Source organism: Abrus precatorius, unplaced genomic scaffold, assembly GCF_003935025.1.
Source record: "Abrus precatorius isolate BTA unplaced genomic scaffold, Abrus_2018 Scaffold2, whole genome shotgun sequence".
NCBI lineage: Eukaryota > Viridiplantae > Streptophyta > Magnoliopsida > Fabales > Fabaceae > Abrus > Abrus precatorius.
In genome coordinates this window covers 1,981,245-1,998,648 of record NW_020874362.1, presented here as the reverse complement: position 1 = coordinate 1,998,648, position 17,404 = coordinate 1,981,245, and the positions used below count along the sequence as shown (strand labels likewise).

Genomic DNA, 17,404 nt, shown 5'->3' with positions numbered 1-17,404 from the left:
GCCTTCGTATAATTAATGTTATCTTTTTAAAGATTAGTTGTAATAATCTTTTTTAATTATTGTAATTAAAATTTTACATTAATCAATTATAGATTATTTTAAAATTTAAAGTTAAATTTGATAATTATATTTAATTTTTTTTTCATTTTTAATTTTTCTTATAACTTTCTTTCCTAGAAAAAATTGATAAAAAAGTTAAACTCAATAAAAAAAATTATTGTGTTGCTAAAATCAATTGTGAAACTTATAATTTATAATTGAAAATTTTAAATGAACATGAATCTTTTGTTTATTTGAAGGAATTTCATAAAAAAGTCATCTATTGTCATCAACTTTTAATTTCATTAATTTTTAATTTTACTCATCTATCAAAATGTTATATTTCTTCTGACATAACCACGTTCAACAAGTCTGCATTGAATCTCATCAAAATTAATTGTTACATTGTATATACATATTACTACACTAAATGATATATTAAATTATTTTACTTTGTGTGAGATAACAAAATAATCAAGAGTTTTCACATGTAACTCACCCCATGCACTAATAAAAATTATTCTACAAGTGGAACAGTTTTCAAAACTTGTTACTTTGATTGATTCTAGAACAAAGCACTATCAACTAGTGTTAAAAAGTACCTGGATTTCAAATTATTAATTCTATAAAATTGATTTTAAAGTGTTAAAAATAACATTTTTAAAAAAAAAATACATGTCATACATGAAGTAAAATATAAATTAACGCATATTATTTTTTTATTAAATGTATCTGAACCTGTAACTTTTAGAAGTATCATATAATTTTGATTTAAATGAAGCTTATATTTTTATTTTATGAAAAATAGAAGAGTTCAAAGCGGCTGATCTAATCAGATGACTCATCCTGACATCACTGCGTAAAAGCTTAAAAAAAAAACTAAAGATGTTTTTATATAGTAGTCATGTGTTATGCTAATATTAAATGTGCATTCAATTTTTTTTAATATATTAAAGGTGTATTTTTATTCTAGATACTGTACATGTTTTGAAAAATTTTAGCTATATTTATATTTTTATTTAAACATTTTATACCAATACAAATTAAAGTTCCAAAATAATTAGATAAACAGTAACATTTTAGTTTACGAGTCATACTTATTTGTTAAAATATTAATTCTATCTTGGTCATATTGTATATCTATGTTTTTAATCACTTTTACACCTTTTAAAATTTGAGTTTATTTATTTGGGCTTTTAGCTTCTTTTATTAGAAAAAATAAATAAAAATTTGACTTTATTTGGCTTTTTTTTGTTGTTGTTGAATTCATCTTTGATAATACAAATTCAATTTCATACCACATGTCATGGTTAATATTTTCATTGCCTTGGTACATATTATTGTTGTTAGAATTGGATGGGACCAACCAGTTCAATTGGTCGGACCAATAACAAATCAGGTCACAAGTTTAAAATATTTATAAAATTGATGGAGCAGAAAATGGATCAAACTGATCAGGAATCAATTAAAATTAGGGCAAAATTTTGGTTTAAATTAATATTTTCATATAAAATGTTTTTATTGGACTTAATTATATTTGATGTGTTTTAAGATAGTTTTTAAATAATTCAATTTTTTTCAGATAATTAATACTTTGAGTCAAAATTTGAAAATTTAACCATTTTAGGTAAAAAAAAACAATGAAGGAATTAAATTTGTACTGTTTTTAAAGTAAAAAAATTAATTAAAAATTTAAAAAGACTATATAACATATTAAGATATTTCTCGTATTAAATAGAAAAATTCATGCATAATATTATTATTATTAATATTTTTTATATTATAGATTTTTTTTATTATGAGTGATAAAATTTGTCTTCTGAATATTTAATTGAGATTCAAATTTATAATTAAAGATTAAGTCAAAATACTTCTTCCCAGTTAATCTACGATGATTTTATTATTACTAATTTAATCCTATTCAAGTGTAATTAAACTAATGAACAGTAGAATATAATATGTGGATATATATTTTTAATCAATTTTAGTAGTTCAATTTTAAAAATATTTATAAATGCTCTTAGAATGTGTAAACAATTTATCTTATCAAGGGTAGTCAACAGCCAACTGGTGTTTTCAAAGGTAGCCTCTGATTCATTGAAACAGGTAATTTGGTTTTGAAATGGTTTAAGAAAGAGAATAAGATATTTAGAGGATGAGGCAAATTAATTGGAAGGTTGGTGTCTCCTCTTATAAAAATAGCATTAGGTGCATTAATTAGTTGTGTGATAGCGACGACGATAGACCTAACCCTAAAGTTTAAGGTCGCTTGTAGTTGGATGGAAGGTGCTTCAATAAGTATGGTGCGTTGTTTTTGAAGTGAACTTGGCTCTTAGTTAAATGAAGTTGAACCAATGCAAGCTCTTGGGTTGCTTAGAAGTCAACTTCATATATGTATTGGGCCTCTTCCCCAATCACTGGTTGCTTGGATAAGATACAGCAAATATTGTTTCCGTGCAAGTAGAAGAGAATGCGTCTCAAAGCCGAATCAATATCTTCGTCAGGAAGGAGAAGCATAATGGGAGATTTATCTGCGTCACTTTAATATTTTAAATGCATTTTTAAGATATATATATATATATATATATATATATATATATATATATAAAATATCATGTATGATATTAATTTTCAGTAATTCAAATAAAAAATTAAAAGAATTATTATAATTAAATTTTTTTTATCTTGCGATTTATTATACAATATATTTATAAAGTGTGTGACTAGATGAATAATTTATACAATATATTATACAATATAATAATTTATTATTAAAATTTACTAAAAAAAATTATTGTTTAAATCTATAATATTCAAAGATCTATTCTTATTCTATATACTCTATAACTTTTTGTTAGATAGTTAAAAATTAAATGTTTTTCCAAACAATTTAGTTTTTTATGAGAATTTTAAGTTTTGGACATAAAACTTGATTATTAATTAATTCTTCAGTTGCACACGGAGTATGTAAGAGTGAGAATATGACCGTCAAGTCCAAAAATATTTTTTAAAATTTTTTTTAAATTTAAAATTTTTTAAAATTGTTTTAAACTAAGAATAATTTTAAGCACATTTTTTTTATAAAAAATAAAAAATAAAAAATTTATTTTATTTCATAAAAAAAATACAGTATCAAAGATAAGTTTTTTTTTTTTACAATATATGTCTTTAATGCAAAAATGAAAAAAAAAGAATAATATTTTTATAAATAACTCATCCTTTAATTCAAATACTTTTTTTTATTGTGTTTCTTTATTTTAAAAAAATAAAATTAAAATCTCTCAAAAATTGTAAAAATTATAAATAAATCTAAAAAATAATAATAATAACAAATTTAAAAATAGTAAAAAATATTAATTAATTTCTTTTAGAGTGAAATAAATATTTTTAATGTTAAAATAATTTTTACACAATTAATTATAAGTTAACTGTTTTAATAATCAAAATGGATCTCCTAAGTGCTGATATTTTCTTTACACGTAAACAACTGCACAAATCTAGTTTCTAAGATATTTTTATTAATTTTTTTTAATAAACTTTGGTGACGACTTATTGTCATCAGTATTTTTTTTAACTGATTATAATATTCTTTTTATCATTCTTCCTTTTTGTCATTCCGTCTGATTTTAATTGCGACAAAAATATTATATTTATAAAAATATTATTCAATCTAAAATATTTAATTTAGTTCTCAGTTTATCAATCATAATTATATTAAATAAATAAAAAATAATATTTAAAAATTATTAATTATATTTTCATAAAATTTTAAAATAAATGAAAAAAATAATAAAAAAACCAATTCATGCATTTTGTTGTAATCATGTTTGTAATATATATTTTGAAAGCACCGTACATATGCAATATTTAACCAATAAAATCAAAATAAAAAAATAAAAATTCAATATTTTGATAACTTTTTTCTATGCAATTAAGTAACGGTATACTTATATAATATCTTATCTTCGGCTCAATTATTAATTATTTCATTATGTATGTGTTATACCATTTTCCTGGTTCAATAATGTGTAGATTTAGCTACTTAGTTATTTATGTTAGTAATTTTAAGAAAATAATTTAATTATTTAAACATTGAAATTATATTTAATTAGAGAATTTGATTAATTTTATTGTTATTAGAAAAATATAATTTTTTTTATTTTATTAACATGTGAATGTTTATATATTTTTTTTATACACTTTATAATTTTGATATGGTAATTTATTACTTATAATTAATTATACACATTTATGACCAAAACGAATTATTTTCAAATCGATAAATTGATGCAAATTAATAAATATTGAAAACTGAATTTATTGTGGTTGATTTAGTTTTATTCTTATTTTTAAAATCAAACTGAATTTCATTTATAATAAATTTTTATTAATTTTTATATAAAAACTATTTTTTATCTAATTTTATCATAACATTATACAAATACATAGTGCAAACTTATATTTTGTTTAAATTTTCAATTTTCTCAATTGGATATCTTCATTTTTTTTCTATCAATACTTTTAATTTTTTTTTTATAATTTATCCTTTTAATCATCAATTCTATTCTCTATTTCTTATTTATCCAACAAACTCAATTTAACTTTTTAGTAACTGTTTACTCAATTTAAAAATAATTAAAAATTATATAATAATAAATAAAAATTTGAAAAATTTAATAATTTAATAATAAATAAAAACTCATAAAACAAATTTAAGTTAAACTAATATTTCGTCGATTTTTAAATACTAGTCAAACTGAGCCAAATCAAATTATGTGCAGTTCAAATAACTCTTTTGAGTAAGATTTGCGACAACGGTGCCATTGTTAACGTGGAAGAGAGTAAGGATTCATCGCTTGAAAGGCATGCATTGTTCAATATATTAGATATTCTTCATTTTATTCCCTTAAATCAACAGTGTTAAGTTGGAACCAAACAAAAGTTAAATGTTTTTTCTGACATGGATTGTATTTAATGCTTCATTTTTGTTTTATAAATATTTAAAATTTTCTTTTTTCTTTTTGAGATTGTGGAGAAGTGATTGAATGTGAACTATTAATGTCGTAATATTGTAATTTTATAGTTAAGACTTAAGAGTACTCTATGCCTGAAAACTTATATTTCACTGTGTTTGATAACAGGTTTATCACACACAAGAGTAATGTCGTAGTATTGTTTAGGGTCATCACCCATTCTTATTATTGGTTACTTCTTTATTTTATTTTATTGTTTAAGGTTATACATAGGAATTAAGAAATTTTTTAATAATATTTAATTTTATTATCATAAGTAAAGTATCTCTATTTAAATTATATATTTTTAACTTTTCACACATTTACTATTTGATAAGAAAAAATACAATTGATAAATAAGAGACAAAATTATAACAATGTCTTTTTTAAGTAATTTTAATTAAAAAATTAATTTTTTTTTATGGATTTGGTTTCAATGATATTTTAGTTTTTAGTTTTCAAAATTGAATATTAGTTTTTAAATTCAAAATATACATATCACTTGTTATGTATTTGAGTTCATTTTTTTAGGAAGAAAATGATTATAAAAGTAATAAGAATAATGATAATAGTTAGAATAATTTAGCTGTAATGATGAAAGTTGTGATTAATAAAAGTGATAATAATAATAATAATGATAGTGACAATGATGAGAGTAATAGTGATAGTGTAATGATAAAAGTTATGATCAATGAAAATGATAATGATAATAATAATGATAGTGACAATGATGAGAGTGATAGTGACAGTATAATGTAATGGTAAATGATAAGATTATATATATACATATATTTAATAAAAAATTATTTTATAAAAGTATAAAACTTATCTCGTCCTAATAGTAAACACGACGAAGATAGAAACTTTAATTTATATAAAAATATTTAATATGTTTATCTTGTAAATATAGATGAATTAACTTGTTCATATAAAGTATCTATTTGAAGGGATAAGTAAGGTATTTCAAGTCAAAGTCATGTTTGCTTTTAGTAACAACTTGAGTAACATTTTCTATTAATGTTAAATTGAGGGCTTTCTACAATGGTTTTTGTTTAATTAAGGCTAATAACTTTTCTTGGTGTCTCATTAAATAAATTTTAAGGTAGAGATTCAAGTTATGAACACTAATTTGGATAGCTTTCACATATTTAACATTGTTAATTGAAGATCAAAAGTTTTATGTTAAAGTGTAATTTCACCATGTTGAAACAAATAGATATATGAATTGGTTACCCATATTATGTAATTTCACCATGTTAAAGTGTTTTTAAATTTATAATACACACACATATATATAAGAGATAATCTTTTCACACTAGGTAAGTTTAAAAACTCTTACACTCTATCTAAGCCTTTCATTTAACTTAGAACTTATATATAAGAGTTAGTAAAATAATATATTATAACATGTTATATGTAAGTTAAATAGATATATGAATTGGTTATCCATGTCATTGCTCTGGATTTGTTTAGATATATAGATTTTTTTAATTTATAATATATATATGAGAAAAAATATTCTCACACTAGTGTATCTTACACTCGATTTAAACTTTTTATTTAACTTATATCTAATAATCAGCAAAGTAATATATTATAACCTGTTAGTTAAATAAAAAACTCAAATTAAATGTAAAATTTTTTAGACTTATACTAGTGTGAGAAAATTCTATCTCATATATATCACATAATATTTATTTAATTTTATTAAAAATCATCTTTTTCTACAACAAATCTAAATCTGTGATTTAAAAAGAACTTCATAAGTATGCACTAAAAATAAATTTACATGTTGAAATTGACGTCATTTTCTTTACATTATTTATAATTTTATATGTTAATATAAACCCAAAGACTTCCTTAACGAATATAATCACATATCGATATTCATTATAATTTATTCAATATTATTCAATACATATTTTTATAATGTAATTTCCAAGAAACAAATTTTATGTAATAAATATATTATGACTAATCGAAAATTTTATGTACACAATTAAAAATTATAAAATTGTCAGATTATTTTATGTGATAATGATGTTGACATAGTAAATTATTTGCAATATAACAATAAAAAATTATGGCTAGACGACAATAAGAACGGAAATGGTCATTGTATTTATACAGTATATTGCCATTAAATATTTTTATTTCAAAATGAAAATATATGTTCTTTCAATAACTATAAATAACATAATTATCCACTAAAAGTAGTATTTTCCTTCGGTTTTCATGAGTCACAATGATAAATAAAACTTTCAATATAAAAATAATTTTATTATTTTATCTATTATTTATGTTATTCAACGATGTGAACAACAAATTTTTAAGACTTAATTTTTTCTTTTAATTAACTTTACTTTATGAGTTAACTTCTGGTAAACACCATTACAACATACGTTTTACATATTTAACTCGTTACATATGTTAAAAAATGTGTAACATAATACTTGTTAATTTAACAATCGTTTATTGTATTGTATATGTAAATAATGATCCATATTACCAAGTATTACAACAATATTATGACATAACGCAAAAAAACATTACAATCATTTTACAATTCGACCAAGGTGCATTACCATGAACATCATGCATTAAGTAAATAAATTGTATGTGTGTCATTGTAGTTTAAAACATAAGAGTAAATAAATAGTTATATTATAAGGTGTTATGAGGGTGCTTAGGAGAATTTTTTTTTTTTTAAGTTATAAAATCTTCTACTTTTATAGTAGGAAATAAAATATGTTCTTTCAAAAAGAAATACATTTCGAAGTTCAATAGTATGGACATAACTTTTGACTAAAAAAAATCAAGAAATCATAGGCTTTCACACTTTGACAAACTATGAATTTGTAAAATTATCTAAGTCCTAAAATCTTGTTGGAGGATCTATTTTTCAAGGAGTTTAGGACAGTCTAGAGAAGAGTCTTTTCATGCTGAAAAAATTGCATTTCTGAATAGTTTTTGAGGGATCATGAAAAGAGCCTCATCCTTCATCAAGAAAGTGACCATATTTCGAGTAGTTTTGAAGAGTTATAAGAAAACTCATTCTTTGTCAAAGTGGGTAGCCTTTCAAGGAGATTTGAAGAAGAGCCTCTTCAAGAAGGTCATATTTCAAGCAGTTTTGACAGAATATGAAGAGACCCATTTTTGGTCAAAAAATAAGACTGACAAGAAAATTATTCTAGTTCATAAGACTGAAGGTTTTTTTGAAGAGTTTCTGAAGATTTTCTAGTTCTTGAATTGAAAATAATCAAAACTAGTAAAAAAATAGGACTGACAAGGAAAATATTTTAAATCCACAAGACTGAAGGTCTTTCGAGAAATTTTTGAAGATTTTCAAGTCCTAACACCTAGAATTGGTCGAAAAACAAGAATTGACAAGTAAAATATTTGAAGTTCACAAAAATGAGTGAGATCCTAGACTTCCCTCATAATTACTCAAAAAATTGAAATTGATGAAGAAATTATTCTAAGTGCACAAGATTGAATGGACTCTCATATTTCTCCCAGAATTTGTTGAAAAGTAGAAACTGAGAAAGAAATTATTCTAAGTTTACAGGTCTAGAAGATCTCTAAGATTTCTCTCAAAATTGGTCAAAAAATAAAAACCGAGGAAGAAATTATTCTAAGTCCACAAGATTGAATGAGCTATCAGATTTCTCTCAAAATTGGTTAAAAAATAAAAAATCATAGGAAAAATATTCTAAATCCACAAGACACATGATAGGGCTAAAAGAGTGATATCAAAAGAATTATAAGGCTCAAAATGGTTATTAGCAGTTACCATCAGTTGAAAGTTCAAGACACGAAGAAAGATTGTGAGCGGTAGTAGTTATGAAAGAAGCCACAACCGTCAGCACGATCAGAAGCAGTCATGGATAATGGGCAGTAATGGGCAGCAACGGTTAAAGATAAGCACGTATAGAAGGCAATTACTGAGAAATGCCTGCGAAAAGAGGAGAATGGTGGTGGTCCATCTACCTATAAATACCACAAAACTTTATTTTTCAAGGGACGACTTTTTGCACCCAGGCGTGATACCTAAACTCTCTATATGCTGAAATTTTGCACTGAACTAGACACTAGTTACCAAGAGACTCACGGTCATTGTTGTTCACTGTGAAGAGTCATAGGTTTACATTTCTGCAATTTGTTTTAGTTCATTCTTCTTGTTTCTGTTCCTATTATTTAGTTCTTGTTTAACATGTCTTTGTAAAACTTCTATATTCATTTTGGTTCTACATAATTGTTATTTCCCATTCTCGCATAATATTTTGCTTTACAACGTCAATTTAGACATTACATTTAAACTATAGACTTAAAAAAAATCTAAAAAGACCTAAAATCTAATTCCTAAATTGCTCTTGAATTTATTTGTTTACAACCTGCAAATTTTTCTCGTAAACATAGAAACTTTTGTTACAACCTTAGAACTTGACCGTCACAATATAGTTTGGAGTTTTTCATTACAATTTGTTATTCTTTTATACTTCAAAATAAATAAATCAGTGTTTTAAGTTATGTAACACCAGTGTGTTGTTATATTAATTCATACTCCTTCTATATATCTTTACACTGCAAGGTCAATGGGATTTATTTTGGAATGTCAAGTTTATGAATATGAATTAACTTTATCATTGATTGTTGTTATGACTAATAAGTTTATGTAAAATGTTTATATCTATTTTTTTTTTATTGTTGTTATGACTAATAAGTTTATGTAAAATGTTTATATCTATTTTTTTTTAACTCTTAATGTTAAAAAATATAACTCTTTCTTTTAATAAATTTAGGTCAATTTCAAACTTCAGTAAAACAACATATTTTATTAATTGTTTCAAATTAAAGTCAATATTTTGGTTTATTGTTTCCAGTTAAATATATTTGTCCAATTTTCAATAACTTTTTCAAATTTGTCTATTTCATATAATTTTTCTAAATTAACTTAAAACAAAATCAACACATTTTACATAGGTTAAATGAATTTCACAATCAACTGTGTTTGTTTTTGCAAATTATCTATCTTTTAAAGTACAAAAAATATCAAAATTTAATAAAAAGAGTTCTTAAAAAAATCAAATTAAAAATAAATATATACACTTATTACCATTTGAATTATAATCATTAAATAATTTCTTTACTTATACCGTGTAACATACACACCGAAGTTATATTACCAAATATGGTTAACAAAAATATTTTTGGGATATCATTTTTTACCTCTAAAAACTATTTTCCTTTTATATTTCTATATGTACTAAATAATTAATATAATTATAATTATTTTATATATATATATATATATATATATATATATTAAATATATATTCCTATTGTTTTTGGAATGGAACTAATGATATGCACAATACATAGGTTTAATTTATTAATTATTTTGATCATAGATTTTCTTTTAATATGCAATTCATTGTAATCGATTAAAATGGATTTCATACTTCCCTTACATTTAATATAATCATAAAAATTATATATATATATATATATATATATATATATATCTAAAGTTTTTAAAATTTATTTAAACTTATTATTAATGAAATAATTATCATAAAATTGATTGTTTGAATATTAATAATTATGTGCTGAAATATTATGTTATGTTGTATATATCTTCATTCTCAATAAACGTAAGCCTTTTTTTACATATTTAACGTTCTATTTATATTGAAAATACTGCATTTGTATTGTATTACCCTTTGTAAACCTTTTAAAATTATTCCTCACATTATAAATTAATAAGCTTTGTAAACACATTTCTGAAATATACATGATCATAATATACATGATTAGGTTACTATATAAATAATTGCTTTGGTTAAAACATAATCAACTGTGAATTGAGTTTTAATTAAGAGGTTATGTGACTTCCATTCCTTCTTTTACGGCATATTATTATTATTATTATTATTATTATTATTATTATTAAGTGTTAAAAATTAATTTTTGATATTTAAAACTTTATCAAAATAAATATTTATCTAATTTATACTTCCAACATAAATATTAGTAAATTAAAACGGGCAAAACACCAAAACAAAAATTGTTTATGGTTGTAAAAATATACAAAATTCTATAACTAACATATAACTTAAACAAGGATAATTCTGTTCTTATTAGCTTTCATGCCAAATCTGAAGATATTTTTAGCATTGATGTCATTCATAATACTAAATGATGTCATTCAAATTTTAGGTATATGGATTATCTTTATTTTCTAGTTCAATACACATCAACTTTAAAGAAAACCCTATCATTATGTTGAAGTGAGTATTTTTTGGACTTATGAGCTAATCCTTTAGCACAAGATTTAGGAAGCAAAATCTTTCACATTAATACAAAATTTGTGGATATTTTATCCATTAAATAAAATAACATAACACATAATACATATAAAATATAACAATATTAACTTACCAAAAAGTTATTGCCCTAAAATACATAAAGTCTTTTCTTAAATGAGAAATCAAACTTGTTATCCTCTTCATTACCATCAAGAAAAATTTCATTACTAAATTCTCTTGCAAGTTCACATCACACTTTCACTATACATTGAGATAGAGTTTTATAATATCTTGCACTTCTTTGCTATTATTTCATTAAGGAAGGTATCATACACTCTAGTGTGGAACAAATGTTCTTCATAAAAAAAAATTCAACTAGCCCCCATCGTTAAAATCATAAATTGAACCAATCTTTCTCATTTGTGGCTAAGGAAAAATTTTGTTTCGACTCTCATTATATTTACTCTAATTTCACTACCAATTGAATTATGCAGTGAAATAACATCAGAGATAGAATGAACGAATGATCTCTAAGAAAATTAATGAAATCTCTAGAAGATACTACAACCAAATATTACAATGCAAACTAGTCAAACCTCAAAATCTTAATATCTACTAATAAACAAGTATTTTAAAAATAATATTAGTAAAAGAACTAATCACTTTTGAATCAAAGGTAAATAAAATCACCTTGACTTTGGTTTAGACGTACCTCACCAGACCTCACATCCAATCTTCAACAATTATTTAGACTAACCATTGAACCATATGTCATTTACACCTTTTACAGACAAATTTTTAAACACATACATATTAGAAAACATCTCCTTGCATTATAATGTAATATGACAAATGATAAATTGCACAACCATATTAATATACCATAAAATATCATGCCACATGCAATTTACAACCTATACACACAAATCAGGATATACACAATTATTATCACATATTTAATTACCGTAACACAAATGCATCATTGCAAACCAAAAAATGCAAACTAGAAAGATGCATGTCACATTCAAAAATATCAATCAAACTTAAAAATTTAAATATATGATCACAACAGGTTACATTCTTAAAAATAAAAATATATCACTCTACAACCTCTGTATGCACTATGCCAAAAAATTTATGTGGTAAAAAATTATTATTTCTCATTCACCATGAACTATATTATATATTAACACAACAAACAACGTAACCCTCTCATCCACACACACACACACACACAATATATATGTATATATATTCAAAATGAATGCAAAAATAACAATGATTAACAGCTCACCTTCCACATAATTGTTCAACACTATTGGGTTTCCTTTATTTCAAATGAAGAAAGAAATGTCCCCCCTGCAAGAACAAAGTCAAACAATAACAACTAATATTGGAGTCAATATATAAATTAGAATCTAAAGAAACAAACTCTCGGAATGTCAAGGATTTTTTTCAAAAAAAAAAAAACACCAAACTTACTTGGACAAGCTACGTGCTTTTTTCTTTTTTCACTAAGCTTGAGCAAGTCACCGAATTGTCATTCAGCATATGTAACATGTATTGCCAGCTTCCCACCATGCATTATTAACCATCCAATTAAAAATCTTCTCAATCAACGGTCACAAACAATGAATAAGTAAGGTACATTTTTCTTACGGAAAAGATAGGAAGTATCCCCCGAATGACATGATAAGCCGTTAGATTTCCTTATATTAGCCTCAGCAAGAGCACACCCCGTCACCTCTGCACGCTACACAGTACTTTGAGATCATCACAACCACCGATGGCCACGGACTTTAGTTCCATCCCCATGATTGGTATACTTCACTGCCCAACTCTCAATTCCATTAAACATATCTACGGTTTCGCTTCATTTCTTCCTGTGTATTTTCCTAGAGTACGCACAAACACGAGATTCCATGATTTTGATATAATATACACTTGCACTTGCTTTATCCAAATTATTATAACATGTTACAACTGGATCTAGTTAGGACTGTTTTTACGATTAAGTATTCAGTGCGTATAATGGAGAATTGTGGAGTAAAATATATATATACAGTAACATAGACCTAAGAGAAGGACTGTTTTGTGTGCTAGTTTCTGAATCTGATAACTCTTTCATTTTTAAATGCAGATATTAGTTCCCTTTTAGCCAAGGCTGATGATCCAAAAATGGCTGAGAACCCGGGTGTACTTGAGGTTGTTAGACAATTGGATAAGGCTTGTACAGAGGCAGGGTTCTTCTACGTGGTAATTGATTTTGCATCTATTCACCTTTTTTTTTCTTTTATTTCGTTGCTTTAGGTAGTCTTGCTGCAAATGAGGGTTGAAACCAAAAAGTAAGTATGTTTTAGAATTGGGAGACAAATGGGGGTGAATCTTTGTTATGCAGAACCGCATACATTGCAGTGGGTCCACTACAACTTTTACTAACACATTTGACGTTTTGAATTTCATATAGATACAGATTCCGATTAAATATAGAATAATGGTTCTGTAGCTTGGGAATGGCATATTGGTAATATTACTTGAAGATTGAAATGACCAATAGAGAAGAAAAAACAATGATGGGAAAGGTTACCCTTTGTGTTTTTGTGTGTACTTTTTAGATGTACGTATGTAAAAAAGATAAAAAGTAAGTGAGAGATAAAATTAATTATATGCAGTGTCTCATACACTGTTAATTTGTAGTGATTTAAATAAGGAAACTGAGAAACAATGAAGTAAAATGGATGGAGAGAAAGAAGGAGAAAGTAATGACTCATAGTAAATGAATATACCTTTGATTTCACATGCTAAGTTAATTTGATAGCTTGAATTTAAGCAAACTTAAACAAAATTATTGTTTGAGAGTTTAGAGGGAGAGGGAAAAGAAAAATTTGAAAGACAAGGAAGGAGAATAAAGGTTTACAAACTTTCCCTCTCCCAATTTAAGAGAACTTAAAAACATGATTTTATGATAGTTTTATAGGGTTTATAAAAATTCTCTCACATTTAAAAACTTTCAAATAAGAGTTACCATTAAATAAACCATTAATGAATAAAAAACCTAAGGGGGGCCTGTTTATTATGCAGATGAAAATTTCATGAATAAGTTTATGTTACTAGTAAAATTTTATAGAAATTAATCTGTGAATTTTTCATCACCATTTTCATCCTCGTGATTGTGAAATTTAAAACCATGCATGACACTTGGGCTATTTTATGTTTAATGTTGAATTCCTACGTTTCTTGATTAACAGAAAGGACATGGTATTCCTGATACTCTCCTCAAAGTGGTTAAAGATGTAACACGCAGATTCTTTGAACTTCCATACGAAGAAAAGGCAAAGATCAAAATGACTCCGGCTACTGGGTACAGGTTTGCTTGGTTACACCGATCCCTGTATCTGTACTTTGTATATAAGCATCACTTCACTTCTTGCCACGTCTGGTTTATCCATCCAATTTCTGCTGATACTACCCCAACTAACTGATGCAGAGGTTATCAAAGGATTGGAGAAAACATAACTAAAGATGTACCTGACATGCATGAAGCTATTGATGTAAGTCACTCTTGTTAATTGACATAAAACTAGGTGTCTTTGTTTCTACTTGTGAGTTGTCCTTTTTCGATAGATATGTTAAACATATTGACATTAGGCTCATCTTGGTGTATTTTAAAATCTGAGTGTAATATTATTTCCCAAAAGAGGCCACCTGCTTGCACATTTCACAGTCACTAGTCCCACCTAATATATTGTCTTTCTTTGATTGGAGCCTAGCATAGCTGGTCTAAAAATTCACTCTAGTTGTGCTTCTATCAAGCAATAAATGATTTCTTTAATTTCATTTAACAGTGCTATAGGGAAGTGACTAGAGGCATGTACGGAGATCTTGGCAAAGTAATGGAAGGAAGCAACCAGTGGTATACGGAAATGGGGTTTTTCTTTTTATTAATGCCTATACCTGTATTAATATACTATCTGATCTATGACTCTGATATCCTAGCATTTGATTCATTGCACTTGAGAGTTGAGAGTATTAACATTCAGAAAATGTCTTTCTTTCCCAAGATAATGCTCAAGTCTTTTGGAACTGATGTCTGGTTTTTGAGACTTTCATTTTGGGGTTCACCATGCAGGCCACAAAATCCTCCAACATGTAAAATTATTATGGAGGAGTATATTAGTCTCTGCACAGGTATGCCTTCTACACCTCCCCTATTTTTTTTTACCATCATGTGATTTCTTTCAGTTAGATGGCATCTTATAATCCACCTAGCTAACCTCACCTAGTGGAATAAGGTAGGTTGTGGTTTGCATGTGAATTCCTTCAGTTGAATTTTAGTTTACTAATGTAGTTCCTTGGTTAGAGCAGAGCTTGCAAGGAAAATTATGCGTGGAATTGCTTTAGCATTAGGTGGATCGCCAGATGAATTTGAAGGTAGAAGAGCTGGGGATCCATTTTGGGTAATGCGGCTCATTGGTTATCCTGGTGTATCCACTGTAAATGCAACCGATGTTCTGAAAAATGATATTGGATGGTAATGAGATCCCAGTCTAAAGTTTCCGAACGTTACCATTTTTTTTCTTTATTAATATTAGGCCTTACATTACTGACATCTTCTCCTTTATGTTACCTTTTCTTTTCCATTTCTTGGAATCAAAATAAATCCAGTGGAGCTCACACTGATTATGGTATGTCTTAACCTTTACATTATGACATTTCTAGAATATCTGTTTAGCCGTTGTCAGTGATTCTAGATACTGCTTAACAGGTCTTTTGACCTTGCTTAACCAGGATGACGATATAAACGCACTTCAGGTATGCACTGATTTATATCTTCTCTGTATATTAGGAATTTCATGCTCTTCATTTATTGCATGCAGTTATTGATTTTACTTCTATACTCGCTGCAACCGATTTAACCTTTCTGAGATGACTTGTTTTTTCATCCCCATTTTCTCGGTGTGATTGAAGGTTTTTCTAGAATAAAATGAAACTGTTTTCCATTTTATCTTTTGATAATATTTAATGGCCCTGAAACCACCCTTCAAAAGAAAGAGATGCAACGAATTGTCTTGTGGCAATTTACTTTAGCAGCTGGTCCGTTCTTCTATTATGGTTAGTTGAGACAATTTCAACACGAACTAAGTACAATACTAAAATCTAGAAACTTTTTGTTATGGGCCAAATACATCGCTTTTAGTTTCATCATGTTTTCTGGAAATTTTTCTTCCTTTTTCTTTTTGGTGTGCATTTTTCTCCCCATTTTATACTGGTGTTTTTCTTCTTTTTTTTTTTTTTTGGTCACTATGTTTATGCTGTGAAACTTTTTAAGGTGAAAAACCTGTCTGGCGAATGGATATCAGCACCTCCAGTTCCTGGGTCATTTGTGTGCAACATTGGTGACATGCTAAAGGTATCTTACACTTATCTCTTCATTTCAGCAATACTACATGAGGTTTGGTAGATAATCTGATCAAGTGTGGAAGAGAACTGCAGATATACTCCAATGGTTTATACGAGTCAACTTTTCACCGGGTGATAAACAACTCCCCAAAATATAGAGTCAGCGTAGTATATTTTTACGAGGTTGGCCCCGTTTTCTACTTAATGTATCATCCTTTTTCTCTCTTTTGTTTCGTTTCTTATCCCATATGCCACTACTCCACGAACAGACGAACTTCGACACTGCAGTAGAGCCGTTGGATACACATAAAACAAAGGCAAATGGCAATAAGAAGTTTGGAAGACCTTTATATGGAGAGCATCTAACTAGAAAGGTCCTCACAAATTTTGTTTTCGAATAACCTTGTTTTATTTGTTCTGGTGTGTAATAAGTCAAACATCTAGTATAGCAAGATCCTCACGTCTGTTATCTATCAACGTTTTCATTCTCAATTTATGTCCTGAGAACAGTTTCAGTTTCAACTAGAAATGGGGCATCCACGAAGTTCCAGTTGTCATATATCATACAACATTAGACAAAACCGAATAAACATGTTACAAACAAGTTTAACAGACAGTAATGTTATCAGAGTGTTGCAGCAGTCG

At 26.2% G+C, this 17,404-nt stretch overlaps 1 protein-coding gene across 4 annotated transcripts; it reads left to right on the top strand.

Moving 5' to 3' along the window:
* The first annotated feature begins 11,100 nt into the window (after positions 1-11,100).
* Positions 11,101-17,323, top strand: LOC113858075 (probable 2-oxoglutarate-dependent dioxygenase At3g50210). 4 transcript variants are annotated; one of them, XM_027490525.1, is made up of 12 exons: positions 13,065-13,179; positions 13,500-13,615; positions 14,608-14,726; positions 14,847-14,910; positions 15,205-15,272; positions 15,489-15,547; positions 15,725-15,890; positions 16,025-16,044; positions 16,125-16,171; positions 16,689-16,769; positions 16,853-16,942; positions 17,029-17,323. In XM_027490525.1, the coding sequence occupies exons 1-12, from the start codon at positions 13,146-13,148 to the stop codon at positions 17,158-17,160; spliced, it is 996 nt and encodes a 331-aa protein (XP_027346326.1). In that variant the 5' UTR covers positions 13,065-13,145; the 3' UTR covers positions 17,161-17,323. The 4 variants fall into 4 exon arrangements, with proteins under 4 accessions (XP_027346327.1, XP_027346326.1, XP_027346324.1 ...); XM_027490523.1 differs by having other exon boundaries at positions 14,608-14,720; positions 15,205-15,547; XM_027490522.1 differs by having other exon boundaries at positions 15,205-15,547.
* The last annotated feature ends 81 nt before the right edge of the window (positions 17,324-17,404 follow it).